The 14,418-nt window shown below is 41.8% G+C and overlaps 1 protein-coding gene across 11 annotated transcripts in view; it reads right to left on the minus strand.

Annotated features, from left to right (window-relative positions):
* Positions 1-14,418, minus strand: part of ADGRV1 (adhesion G protein-coupled receptor V1) — a 235,158-nt gene that overhangs the window by 49,442 nt on the left and 171,298 nt on the right. For 8 of the 11 annotated variants that reach the window (XR_013394656.1, XM_077936223.1, XM_077936222.1 and 5 more), the window contains one exon: positions 8,805-8,983. The exons of the other annotated variants lie outside the window; for them this stretch is intronic. Coding sequence is in view for 7 of the 8 variants with exons in the window: in XM_077936223.1 (XP_077792349.1) it covers positions 8,805-8,983 (179 nt within the window). In the remaining variant the exon portion in view is untranslated. The remainder of the gene's footprint in view (positions 1-8,804; positions 8,984-14,418) is intronic. 11 annotated transcript variants of the gene reach the window in all.

The following is a 14,418-nucleotide window of genomic DNA, read 5'->3' on the forward strand; positions in this document are numbered from 1 at the left end:
AATCAGCAAAAACACACTTCTTTCCTCATGTAGACGTCAACATAGTATTTCTGTAACAAGGTAGCATTTCTATTTTAAACATTTTTGAGGCACAACTCACTGATTATTGCCTGGGTTTGTTTGGGTTTTTTTTTTTTTTAGGAAGGGAGGTTCCTCTTTTTTCCCCTTGCCTTGATGGTGGTAAATATTTGCAAAGTTATAAAAAAACTCTCAGGAGAAATACTACAGGATTTTTTTTTTCCACTGTAGCCCCATGCTCGCAATGAACGAAGGACTTAGTCCCACAATGAAAGTAGTACTTAGCAATGCTGTCTACAGAATAGCATCAATGCATCTGCAGCACTACCTTATACAAGACAAATGGGTAGAGGAACTCTGTTCTGCTGCCTGTTGCCTGCCTTTCTATTGCACCTGCTTACTGAAGAAAAGTAGATATCTGCCAGCATAACTGTAGTAGCTAAAAGGCCTTTAGAAAGGCATGTAAATGACTTATATCTGCTCTCTCTTTCCTCCACTTCTTCAGTTTCTGTGCTACCTAACACAGTTTTGCTCCGCTGTTTTGCCACACCGGGTCATAGTGATGAACAATTTGTTGTGCTGGCACATCATGGCCAATTCTTGATATAGATATAGTTGTTTCAGTGATGGTGTTATATGTCTTTATGTTGGCTTTTATATTTTGTTAGCTACCTTGAGGGTCTTCATTGAAGGGGGAAAGCAGAAGACATTTTAAAGTGCTATTAGCAGTGTCACTGCATTGTCACAGTAGCCCTTCTGATGTCACTATAATTTGCAAGTAACTGCTTCATTGTACAAATTTGTGCAGCAGGTAATGCTCAGCTATACTACTGGGCACCATTTCCCCCCAGAAGTCCTTCTCTGGGTTGGAATACTAAATGGGATTCTACATGTGAATATTGAGACTGGGCACTCAAAGCCAGCAGCTATATAATCACATGCACAAAAGACTTAAGCAGTGCTCTTCATGAAATGAGAGCCCTTTACAAACAAACGACCATCCCCACGCATAGATTAAGCATGTGGAGAGGGGAGCAGAAGCACAAGTTCTGCTCCTCATTTTGCATAGATCAACCTTGTCATTGTGCATTCAGCATAATATCTGAAAAACAAAGCCTACACATGTAGGCATACACACGTAGCCTCTTACATGACTAGAAGTCCTGAGCAACTGGTATTGTTGATTGCATGGAGAGCCCATAAACCCAAAGCTAAAATGCATTTTTGTATGCTATGTTTCAAAAATATATGCAGTTCTATGCACATTCCACCTTAGTATATGCAGGAGAAGATTCCTCATTGGCCATGAATATGGCAGCCGATAAACCATAATAAGGTCCCCACACCAACTTGCCTACTTCCCCACTGAGCAGGCCCCTAATAGTCTGAGGTAGGTGGTAAATCTCCCATCGGTCAACCAATAGGGCAGCCTGCTCCAGGTCACCCTCCTAAATGCACCAGGGGTGAGCAGGGCACACACATCCTGTGCCCATGCCCCAATTGGATTGTGGGCAAGCGTATAGAGGGTCCAGCATGAACAGGTGGAGGGCAGCTCCAAGCAGTCATTCCCTCCACTGACCATGCAAGAAGTTGGTGATTCTCTCTTTCCAGCTGAGGTTGCACCATGTGTCAACCTCTGCCTCCCTACCCCGGAGCCCCGGGGAACAGATATTCATTTTCAGCTTGTAGTCCCTTGACAGGGTGAGTATCAGTTGCTCCAACAGCAATTTAAAGGGGGAAAATGTGGCAGCAAAAAATCTTACATATTTCACTTTTAAATCGGATAAACAATGTTCTATGGATTATACCTTAGGCCTTCACAATAAATCCCCTTAATGCAACAGGGTGGGGGTGGGATATTGCTTGCTAATTTCATTGATGTCTCTAAACTTCTGTAATTGGAGATTGAATAAAAGATTGACTCTCTCTCTCTCTCTCTATATATATATAGGTTACAGGATGGCTTTTATGTTAAAGGATTTCTATTTTGGGATAATGCCCAAAAGAACATACAAGGGTGTGACCCTCTGATTGACAACTGATGAACACACAGGTTAATCAAGTAAGTGCCCGTCACTTAAAATGTCACACAAGTGGAGCCTTTCAAAATGATTGAAAGCTGCTTTTTGAAGTTCAAGCTGTTGCCTTTATCTAATTAAAGTCTTAACAATTTGAGTCGTGACTGAGCCATTATTAACCACTTTAATGTTCTTCTTGGTACCAAGATACAAAAACCCCCATCAAGTTGTGCTTTTTTTAGTGTGCAGTTGGGGGAAAATAACACAGTCAGAAAGCTGATAACATGCAGTTTGAAAAATGGGGTGGGGGACTGGATTCACCTAACTAATCAAGTTAGCACAAGCCCTGTATATGAGGACTTCTGCAACAGGCCTCCCCCCCCCTCCACTTGCCCCCCAAATTGGGTTTCATGGGATTGAGAGAACTCCAACAGTGTGTAGGAGAAGGAGAGAGAGAATGGTTCCTTCTGGCAAGTTGCAATTGTGTGGCACTTAATCCCATTCATTAGGTGCATGTGTTTAAAAAGCACTTAAATGACAGGAAATTTCAGGGACAGTATGCACACAAATCATATTAGGGTAGAATTTGCTCCGTTTCTGTACTTCAGCTGCCAGACCCTCCTTTTCTTCACCTCCATCTTTGGGCATTAAAGTTTCATTGCATCCCTGCAAATACCCTGAAAGCATTTCTGTTTTTGCACCTTATACCTATCTCACACTGTGCTCCTTTTTTGCAGTCGGTGCAAAACAGATTGAGGCCACAACTCCATCAATGGTGGCACATTACGATAGATGTAAAGATGGAAGTTTTCTAGGTCGTATCCATGTACCGTAAGTTCTAGTCAACACAAGGTAAGGGGCAGGACAAAGTGTGACTGCTGCCCAGATTTCAAAGTGTGCCCACCGGTTCCAAAATGCTGGCAAGCCCTGCAATATGGCATCTCAGCAGACGGAAGCAACTGAAAATCCTTAAAATGCTTCACAAATAAGTCCCAGCACGCCTTTGATAGTTTCACAGGTTATTAATAGGAGGCTATGCAGTTCTTCTAACAAACTGGAACAACGTTGCCAGATAGCATTCTGCAGATGCAATGTTGGCAGTGAAATAAGATTTCTTTGCTGCCAATACCGCCACAGAGCATGCTCTCAAACAGGCTCTAAGCCATGTTTGGTTGGATCTGACCCAAGTCTTCTGCCATCTGCACTCCAGCATATTCCCAGCTGCTTAATGTTCAAGAATGAGGGGACTGTATGGGTGAGCATGTTGCATTTTGAGACAATGTTGGTCCATCCAACTCAGTATTTCCTGCACTGGCTAGCAGCATCCCACACAGGAGTCTTTCATAGTCATATACCTGAAAATGCCATATTGACATGGAGATCTTCTGCATGCAAAAGCGCAAGCACTCCTAAAGTTAGGAGGTCCCACATGTCTCTTTATAACAGTTTTAGACATTTCCCTCATCCATCAACCCTCTCACTATGTCCAGTGCAGAATTGTTCCCTCTCTTTCCTTGTAGTATTCCCAGGGGTGGTATTCAGGTAAGTTTTATGCAGAGTGGATCCATTGGTATTAAAGAACATAACCATTAATTCCAATAGGTCCAATCTGTGTATAACTAGTTGAATACCACCCCAGTTAAATATATTGGAGCATAACTATGTTTATACATTAAACATACATTTAAAAAAAACTATGCATAGCTTTCATGGTGCCCATGATGTTTTGAGTAACTCCAGCCAAAGTGAGGCTATGGCATGGAAGCTGAAGTCCCCAAGGACAGAAAATCTAGAGATTTCCAACACCAGGCCGAATACCGCCTGCATGTGTCAGGCCACAAGGTGGGAAGATATTCAACAGATCATTTTGTTTACTTATCTAAGTATTTTTAGGTTGCTTTTCCAGGAAAATGCCCTCACAAGGGACTTACAAAATCTACGTTACAGAACAATAATAAAAAAATAGAAAGAATAAAATCAAAACAGCTATTTAAAAACACAACACACTGGCAGCAAATAAAGCCTTATTATTATAGCTCAGCTGGAAGGTTTAAAAATTTTAACATCAGAATCATAAAGCCATCTATAAAAAAGAAGCTGGGACAGATGGGTTTTTAAAGCTTGCTTAAAACTTGAAGGGTGCATTCAAGTCCTGATTGTGGGCTTCCCATAGACATGTCATTGACTACTGTGAGAACATTATGCGGCACCAGATCAACCTTTGGCCTGATCCAGCAGAGCTCTTCTTTTGGTTTTAAGACTGTTTTCCATGAAAAGGGAGTAGTCTAATATGACTACATCTGGAGATAAATAACTAATCTGCAACATAATAATACTTTTCAGACAACATATGAGACTAGCTATCTTGCATCTTGTTTGTTAGTTGAACATGAACAAAGTTTACTGGCTTACAGGAAACCTTTACTTGCTTACGGTTAAGCAGAGATGACTGCAAGCTTAAAACGACTAACATGAAATGTCATTGTGGCGAACTGTTTCCAAGTTTTCCCAGGGGGCTTCCTTGTCAAGTAAAAAAGGGCTTCCCCTTTAAATGACCCATTTACTTAGGTTCCAGTCCCAGCTTAACAGACTGTTTGTGGTTTTATTAAGTTTATCTGGTTTTGAAAATATGAGCTGTTGGCAGCTTGCAATCTGTCTAAAAATAAATGTGCATGTTATCTTAATTTTTATTTTTTAAAAACCTATCCACAACTAATTGTGGAAGTCACAAAAAACCAAATCATTCCCTTTTGCTTCATAAGACCTCTTCTAAGCTCCATAGCTGAGGCCTAAAGATAGATCTAATTAATGCAATACCCAATATTGCATTATTTAGAGTATTAAAGGTAAAGGTACCCCTGACCATGTGACGCAGGTGGCGCTGTGGGTAAAAGCCTCAGCGCCTAGGGCTTGCCGATCGAAAGGTCAGCGGTTCGAATCCCCGTGGCGGGGTGTGCTCCCGTTGCTCGGTCCCAGCGCCTGCCAACCTAGCAGTTCGAAAGCACCCCCGGGTGCAAGTAGATAAATAGGGACCGCTTTCTAGCGGGAAGGTAAACGGCGTTTCCGTGTGCGGCTCTGGCTCGCCAGAGCAGCGATGTCACACTGGCCACGTGACCCGGAAGTGACTCCGGACAGCGCTGGCCCCCGGCCTCTTGAGTGAGATGGGCGCACAACCCCAGAGTCTGGCAAGACTGGCCCGTACGGGCAGGGGTACCTTTACCTTTACCTTTACCCCTGACCATTAGGTCCAGTCGTTGCCGACTCTGGGGTTACGGCGTTCATCTCGCTTTTTTGGCCGAGGGAGACGGCATACAGCTTCTGGGTCATGTGGCCAGCATAACTAAGCTGCTTCTGGCGAACCAGAGCAGCGCACAGAAACACCGTTTACCTTCCTGCTGGAGCGGTACCTATTTATCTACTTGAACTTTGACATGCTTTTGAACTGCTAGGTTAGCAGGAGCTGGGACTGGGCAACGGGAGCTCACCCCGTCGCGGGGATTCAAACCACCAGCCTTCTGATCGGCAAGTCCTAGGCTCTGTGGTTTAACCCACAGCGCCACCCGCGCCCACCTTGAGAGTATTAGGAAATAACAAAAAACAAAAAAAAATCCTATATATGTTATTAGACTGGGAGACCAAAGATGAAATGGTCAAAGGCCATGGTGACACAATGGGCAATAGACATTGGACATAACACTGAAATTTCAGAATGGGAAAAGCTATGGAACCAAATTATGAACCTTTTGGCTTGCTACTTGATAAAGGACAACATGCAAAAGATGCTCTGCCTATAGGTTGTACTTGATGCCCAGTTAACTTGTCAAAATGTATAAGAGAGGGTCCAAATTGTGGTGGAAGTGTTCAGAGGTGGAGGGATCTTTTATACAAATGTAGCGGTTCTGTAAACATGCAAGATTATTGGGAGATGCTCTACGATGAGCTAAAAAAGATTTTCAAGTTTACATTCCCCAGAAAACCTGAAGCCTTCTTATTGGCAATAACTGGTGATGAGATACCAAAGAAGATACACAGCCTATTTCTTCATGCAACAGCAGTGGCCAGAATAGTGTATTCTAGAAACTGGAAAGAAAAAGGGATCCCAAGAAAGAACAATGGCTATACAAACTGATAAAATTTGGAAACATGATGGCCAAAATAAGGAACCAGGATGAGAAACAGATAAGGGGTGAGTGGGAAAGCCTTGGAGAATATTTAAAAAGTTATGATACTGATACTAATCTACAAACAGGGGTAATTTCATGAGCAACAGGTAACAACAATGAAGGAAATGAAAGGAGAAAAATAGTGTGCAGAAATTAATGGATATGCAGGAAAGTAAGGTATATCTAGAATGCCACAGAGTTTTGGATTGGGAAGTCTGTAGAGAAATTTTGTATAATGGAAAATGTATGATGTGTGAATAGAAAAATGGAAAATGCATTAAAAAAATAGACCTAATTAATGCAGTTTGTATCAGTGTATGCTGTTTATAGGGCAACAACAGGGTCATATAGTTTTGCAAATAGCAAGTTTCAGGGGATATGCATTTCTAAGTATCCAGTGCAGTTTAAATATGGAATTAAATGTTTTTATTGGAGAATATTGCAAAGCTGTTGGTATTATTCTAAAACACTGATGGGAAATGTCTAGCACACAAGCCTACTTAGGCCTGGCACAGGTCCAAATTTGGCCTTCCAGGCCATTCCCCACAAACCACGCTTTCCTGCCCCACATCTGTCATCAGGTGCAGGACAGGTGTAGATATGGCTACAAATGAACAATCAGAAGCCTTAAATGAGCTCCTAACTGTTTCTTTGCAGGTAGGGCTCCCTCCCTCCTCCCCACCCCAACCTAAAATATCTTACTATTCCGATAAGAGGTTATGATAATTCAGTCTGCTCACTTGTGTTCCTCTTGCTAAACAAGCCCAGAAGACACACTGCTGCAGAGTAAACACTGTAATTCCTGTTATGTTATATAAGAACCTGCTGGCATTCATTTGCAGAATCAAGGTTAGGAAAGGCTGACCTATGTCACAAGTAAACTATTAAAACTGTCCCTCACTGATGCCTGACTGGCAGAATGGAGACAGGATGACAAGTATATACTGAATTGTGAAATCAAGTTAATGATACAGGCTGCTTTCTTAGACCCACTTCTCTGAGAGTAAACTTGGTGGGACTTATGTATGAGTTAAGATGATTAAAACTTCGGCCACAGCTAGCTTTGTGATGCACTATTAGCCACTTCATTAACTTTGCAAAATATTGTTGTTGGTTTTGCTGCAATATACAGTGGTACCTTGGTTCTCAAACGCCTTCATACTCAAACAACTTGGAACCCAAACACTGCAAACCCGGAAGGAAGCAAACTTTTTTCGGAAGCCAAACGTGCTCCGTTTTGAGTGTTACACTGCGGTCTGTCTGTTTTTGCTATTTATTTTGTGTTTTTGTGGCTCTCTCTTGTTTTGTTTTTGTGACTGGGTCTTGTGGAACCCAGTTCAGCTACTGATTGATTGATTGTGTTCCTGTAGCACATTGTTTATTGCTTTCATTTTATGGATCAATGGTCTCGTTGGATAGTAAAATTCATGTTAAATTGCTGTTTTAGGGGTTGCTTTTAAAATTCTAGAACGGATTAATCCATTTTGCATTACTTTCTATGGGAAAGTGTGCCTTGGTTTTGGAATGCTTTGGTTTTGGAATGGACTTCGGGAACAGATTAAATTTGAGAACCATGATACCACTGTATTAAACAGGGCCACCCCTGTGCAAATTAATTAACTTTGAAAGGGAACACAGAGAGAAGGAAAATTATTTGTAAGTATCTGTTGATGACTAAGATATGTGGACCTGTTGTGCACTATGTGGAAAAAATATACACGTACCGTATTGGCCCAAATATAAGCCGCACTTTCCCCCCAGATTCTGATTGTGAAAAGTTAAAGTGTGGCTTATATTCGCCACCTTACACTATCACTGCTGAAACAGCTGCCCAAGAGGTCCATCAGGGGTGCGGGACAATAGCATGCCACCCACCTGTGACTCCCAAGCCTCCCCTGAGCTGTCAAAAAGAAGGGGTAAAGGCTACTGGCAAAGTGGTACAGCTCCCTCCCCCGGAAGCAGCCACTCCCAAGCCTCCCCCAGCGCCGGCTTGGGAAGGTAGTGCCGGGAGGCAGTAGTGTCAGGAGGCAGGTGTGCAACACACTCGGAACCAAGTGCCGGCGCTGGCTTGGGGAGCAGGGTGCTGAGCGCCAGCACCGGCCGCCCGCCCCTGTTCAGGGTGGCAGAGCCGGAAGGCAGGCCGCACCCACAAATAAACCTTGAATTTTAAAGATGTGAATTATTTGCAGGTGTGCCTTATATTCGGGACAATACGGTATTTCAGTAGAGGACAAAGTGAATGGAAGACTTGTGCAAAATAAACCACTTGCAGAAGAGCAGAAAGTGAGAATGAATGTTGGAAGAGACTGAGGCAACTTTATGCATCACTAATCTCACTAACCCTTTCCTGGGTTTACATAATAACTTTACATTGTGGTAGTCTGGGGCATAATATGTTGTCAAAAGTTGTAGATTTTAGCCCGTGTCCTGCCTGAATCTTACTGTTTCATGAAAAGTATATTTAGTAAAGTTGGCTAAATGGACTAGACAGTTTAAAAATCAGCAGCACACAAACAACCCATTAAGTGTTTATAGTCTGTGATACAGGGGAAATGAACAAGCATCCATTCAGTTCTTGTTTTGAGTTTTTTTCATATATACTTACAGATCATTGTAGACCAGGCCATAGATCTGCGACAAGCTGTGATGATAGATTCCTCGAAGGATGATTAAAAGTAGAATCACCACAAAAGCCGGAAGACCCCAACCCAGAAGGAAAAACATTAGATAGCGTCTTTCTGTGTGCTCATCATTCATCACCAGGACATACCAGAAATTAACAGCCTAGGGAATAATGGAGAGTCCTGGATCAATAGGTTTGATATGAACCACTAATTATTGTGCAAAATAAAATACTCATAAATATGCATTGGTTTACTGCAAAAACTCAACCACATGTTTAAATATGCTGAAATAATATATATTTAAGGGTTTTCAGGATGGCCATTCACGTTTTCAGTCAGCACACAAGAGGTAAAGAAACAGAGACAAATGACAACAAATTCATCTGCAGACAAAGGATATATTTTGTGCAAGTTTCAAATGTTGACATCAAATATTGTAATATTATATTGTCCAGCCACAAACAGCTCATACTCTTCTCATTAATAAATGAATAGCATCCTAGTAAAATCCCATTTCAAGAGCTTTAATATAAAGAGGCTATACAATTTCACCATAAAGACACATGTTCTAAGGGCAAACTCTCCAAAACTCACCTCAGAAACATTAATTATCCAACTGAAAAAGATGAAATGTTTTCCCCCAATCCAATCCAACAGAAGGCCACTCTTCCATCTCCAAACACCCCAAATATATTTTGCCCTCTCCTTATTTCCTTTTAAAACAGTTAATAGACACAACGGTGCAAACAGAGGAAGGCAGCAGGGAGAGGAAATCTTCCCTACCTTCCCGTCTCATAAAATCCACCTCGCGGAGGTGCTAAGAAATTGAACATGGGGGTTCATGGCAGAAGTAGTTTTCCTATAGGCAGCAGCAACCAGGCTTTGTCCCTAATCAAAACACTGGAGGTCAATCAAGAACTGAAGACATTTTTGTTTCAACAAGCCTTTCCAGCTGGATGTAAAGGTATCCAGATGTTCACTCTGTTTCATTTTTAAACCTATAATAGGTGGCTTTTGTACTGTTTTTAAAATATTTTAGCTGTTTTCAAGGCTATGTTTGTGAATTGCCTTGGAACACTGTATGCATAAGGAGGAGGCTATTCAAAAAATTAAGCATCATTATCACACCAAAAAAACCATCAGTAGTGCTATGTGCCTGTAAAAAGAAGAAGCACTCGTGTCATTTTATATGCCTTAATAAAAGCATTGTCTCCAGGTCATGAGAAGCAACAGTTCATTTTGCAGTGGGGAGACTGAGTAGACTCTGTGTGTGGTTTTGTCCTATCTGCCAATCAAACTGGAAACGTCCTTCTGCTGTTTCCCTGTAAGCTATTAAGGGTGGGGCACCCAGGAGGGGGGTGGAATTGAGTTGAGTGTGTTCGCTGAAGCAACAGCTGTACTTCTGCAATACTCAGCTGGAGTAAAGTGTGCAGTTCTGGAAGACACACTTCAAAGAAGGATGCAGACAAACTGGAATGGGTTCGGAGGAGGGAACAAAGAAGGTTGGGATGGTAGAGAAAACAAGTCCAATGGTGAAAGGTAGCAGGGAGAGAACGTTGAGCAGGGAGGTGATAGCACTCTTCATAACACCTGAAGCACAGGTGAGGGCAAAAGCTTGTTCTCTGCTGATGCAGGTTTAGGCTAAATGGGTTTAAACTGGAGGAGAACAGTTTATAGTTAAACATGAAATCACCTAGATCTGTTGGTAGATGCTAATCAAGATGATCAAGGGTCTGTAAACCAAGCTTTCTGAGGAAGAATGGTTAAGGTAGCTGGGTATGTTTAGCCTGGAAAAGAGGGGATATGATAGCCATTTTCAAATATCTCAAGGGCTGTCACATGGAAGAGGAAGCAAGGAAGCAAGCTTGTTTTATCCTGCTCCAGAGAGTAGAAGTCGAACCAATGGCTTCAAGTGACAAGAAAGGAGATTCCTATTAAACATCAGGAATAACTTTCTGACTGTAAGAGCTATTTGACAGTGGGAAAGTCTGCCTTGGGAGCTTGTAGACTCTCCTTCCATGGAGGTTTTTAAGCAGAGGTTGGATGGCCGTCTGCCATAGATGCTTTAGCTGGGTTTCCTGCATTGGAGGGGGTTGGCCTGGATGGCCCATTCCAACTATGTTGTTATTGTTGTTTAGTCATTTAGTCGTGTCCGACTCTTCGTGACTCCATGGACCAGAGCACGCCAGGCACTTCTGTCTTCCACTGCCTCCTGCAGTTTGCTCAGACTCATGTTTGTAGTTTCGAGAACACTGTCCAACCATCTCGCCCTCTGTCGTCCCCTTCTCCTTGTGCCCTCCATCTTTCCCAACCTCAGGGACTTTTCCAGGGAGTCTTCTCTTCTCATGAGGTGGCCAAAGTATTGGAGCCTCAGCTTCACGATCTGTCCTTCCAGTGAGCACTCAGGACTGATTTCCTTAAGAATGGATACGTTTCCAACTATACTATTCTACGATTCTATGAAGAGAAACTTAGCAGTTCAGCTAAAGAACCAATTACTTAGTGGGGAGGTGGGGTCTGCTTTGCTGAAGGTTTTTGAGCAAAAGCTAGACAGCCATTTGTTTCGAGATGCTCTAGCTTTGGATTTGCTAGCACTGAGCAAGCAGCTTGATGAGGTAAGCCTACAAGGGCCCTTCCAACTCTATGAATCTATAACTTTTACATGCAAAAGTGTGTAAGAAAAGCCCAGCACAAGTTTAAATTGTAGCAATAGTGTGTGTGTGTGGGGGGGTGCTTTTGCCCACCTCATCATTTGATTTGCAGAATTAGCCAACTATTTCCATGACACACAAGCCATTATGTCTGCCTTTGAGAAAATGGAGTATGGCAGCCGTTTCTTCAATCACACATATAACCTTGAATGTAAGCTAGGGCCTAACTGGGTCAATGCCTGCAAGAGTCAGCCTTGCTTGTGCAATCCTTTCTGGGTAAAAATGATAACTAGCATTTGGCAGTTGGTGAGAGGAGTTTTCATAACACACACACACCAGTTTAAAAGGGAGGATTCATGCCTGCAAATATGGCATTTATTAAAGTATTTAAGTAACATGGGATTTAAGAACCTGTACAGCACATGTATCTTCAGAATTCTGCACATATTGAGAAATGGGAGATCAGGGGGCGGGGGAATGTTGTATGCAGACAATGGATATGGTGATATATTACACACACACATATTTTCCTTATTTGCTTATCTGTTATTTTAATAACTCCCTCAACCTTTGCTTTCTATTCTCTGCTTTGATTCTCTGCTATGCAATGCTGTCTTCTTCTTGTGATATTAAAAGAGCCAACAAAATGTTTGGCAGAAAGCAGAAAGCAGCTCACTCCATGGCCTTGTATACAAAACTAGGCCAAGCTCCAGCTCTAGACAGATGAACCCTGGAATTTATTTATGCCAATTTGTTTAGTCAATGAGCCATGATCCCATCAATTCTATCTCTTAGAACAAGTCTTGTTAGTCATGCAACACAGATTGTTTTCTAAGAACTGGTACTATGTGTCCTAACTCTTGTTTTCTGTATTTGTTTAACCATAGCTACCTACTTTCCTATCTCTTATCGCATGAATGATACGCAGACTCAACTGGGCACTGCAAAGTTTGGTGTGAACTTGGCTTGTTTGCCTTTTCCTGCTTAGTGTCATGTCTATCTCGATAGCTATAGGTCTCTCATCGTTTGGTACTCCAAAATTAAATAGATCAAATACAAACAGCAGGTCTAAATTTAGCAAATCCTTTCCTGTTGCTATGGTGTAACAATAACCAGTCATATGGAGACAAATAGGTACAGTCAGTTTCCTGGCTGCTGGATGAAAGAACTCAGGCAGAAGTTTCTATTGTGCCCAGGGAGTAAATGAGAAATGATTGGCTCTTTGTGTAAAGCTTAATGGAACAATACTACACTTGAGAGTTCTGCTTTAAAGTGAAGCTTCTTCTAAGACACCTTTCAATCAATTGCCTTTTAAAAAATCTTAATACTTCAAATTTTAATATCTATTTCATGTGATTTAACATTTACTTCAGAGTTTGCTGCTTATGTGACCACCAAAGCATTTTTTTAAAAAAATTCCAGGTTTTTCTGCATCCGCCCACATGGTGTTGTCTTCATTCCATCACTACTCCAGAATAATGGAATCATCAAACCACTTTTTCTGACATCTGTGAAAGGTCCAGAATGGTTCTGCAATATTTTCACTGTGTGGTAGGTATTTCATGCAATCTCCTGCTGTTATGTGTGGCGATGAAGGTGGGGGTTTGAGCAACTTCCATTTTGCTTTTTTGACAGGAAGCGGTCATTGCAGCCTCTGAAATGATGGATAGCAGCCCTGGCTAGGAATGACATGAGTAGTTCCTTTGTCTATTCTCTTAATCTTCCATACGGTCAGAGTTCTGGAATACCAGGTTTATATATCCCCCAAAACACACACACCCTAAAACCCTCACAACAGGTGGAATCAGTAACCTAGGTGTATGTTCATGGTTAGTGAAACAAGGGGATGGAAGGGTTATGACTGCAGACACATAACTTTTTTTCAATCTGAACATATCCTGATGTTGTTTTAGATGGGTAAAAGTACAGTCAGTCTCCAAAGAACATGCAACTGACTGTTTGGATGGTCCACTGCAATTTTGCTCCATAATAAACCAGAACAAACAGCAGCTAGAGAGCTACAAACAGTATGACTTGAAGGAATCTCTGTGGCACCCAAAGGATAAGTGATTCACATATTAGTGGGTTGCGCTCAGAATGAACATAAACTTTATGTATTAGGCAATTAATATATTCCCGCGGGAAAACCTGCAGCAAGATGAAGGGGCAAAGAGAAACAGTTGAATACCCACTTAGCCTAGTTACCTAAGAAGAGAGTTTAAAGCAAACTAGGGCAGATACAGAAAGTGCCAAAGAATGCCCAAGGCCATTCAATAAAGCTACAAGGACAGCAACAAGAAAGCTGGATTGAGAGCCAGTCGCAAAGGCACTAAATTGTGTAGCTGTTTTATTTAGATTTATTGTTTCATGGTATATGATGTGAACTAATCAATTTAGTTATATAAACATAATTATTCTATGGTGATAGTTAATTTCCTCTTTTTGGATTTCTTGCAGTAATTCTATGACTCACTGGAACTGTATAATTATAATGAATGGCAGGCTGTAATGCATTTTAGTTCCATTCATTATGGATGAGTATGCACCAGTTAGCAAAGATTTCACTTTTTCTCTCTGAGCAATGCTGCTGGTCTGAAAAATAAAATCAATCCATGCTACCCACCCAAGATTATGAATGAGTCAAATGATGTCATTTCCTTCAAGATGTGGATTTGGAAAGAATGTGTATAGCTACAAGGTCCTAGAAATATGACCTAAAAGGGGGCTTTTCTTGGTGATCCTTAACATTTTCTCCTAGAACAAGTCAGAAGAGGAGGAGGAGGAGGAGGAGGAGGAGGAGGAGGAGGAGGAGGAGGAAGAGGAAGAGGAAGAGTAGTTTGGATTTGATATCCCACTTTATCACTCCCTAAGGAGTCTCAAAGCCGCTAACAATCTCCTTTCCCTTCCTCCCCAACAACAAACACTCTGTGAGGTGAGTGAGGCT

The sequence above is a fragment of the Podarcis muralis genome, chromosome 11 (assembly GCF_964188315.1).
Source record: "Podarcis muralis chromosome 11, rPodMur119.hap1.1, whole genome shotgun sequence".
Taxonomy (NCBI): Eukaryota; Metazoa; Chordata; class Lepidosauria; order Squamata; family Lacertidae; genus Podarcis; species Podarcis muralis.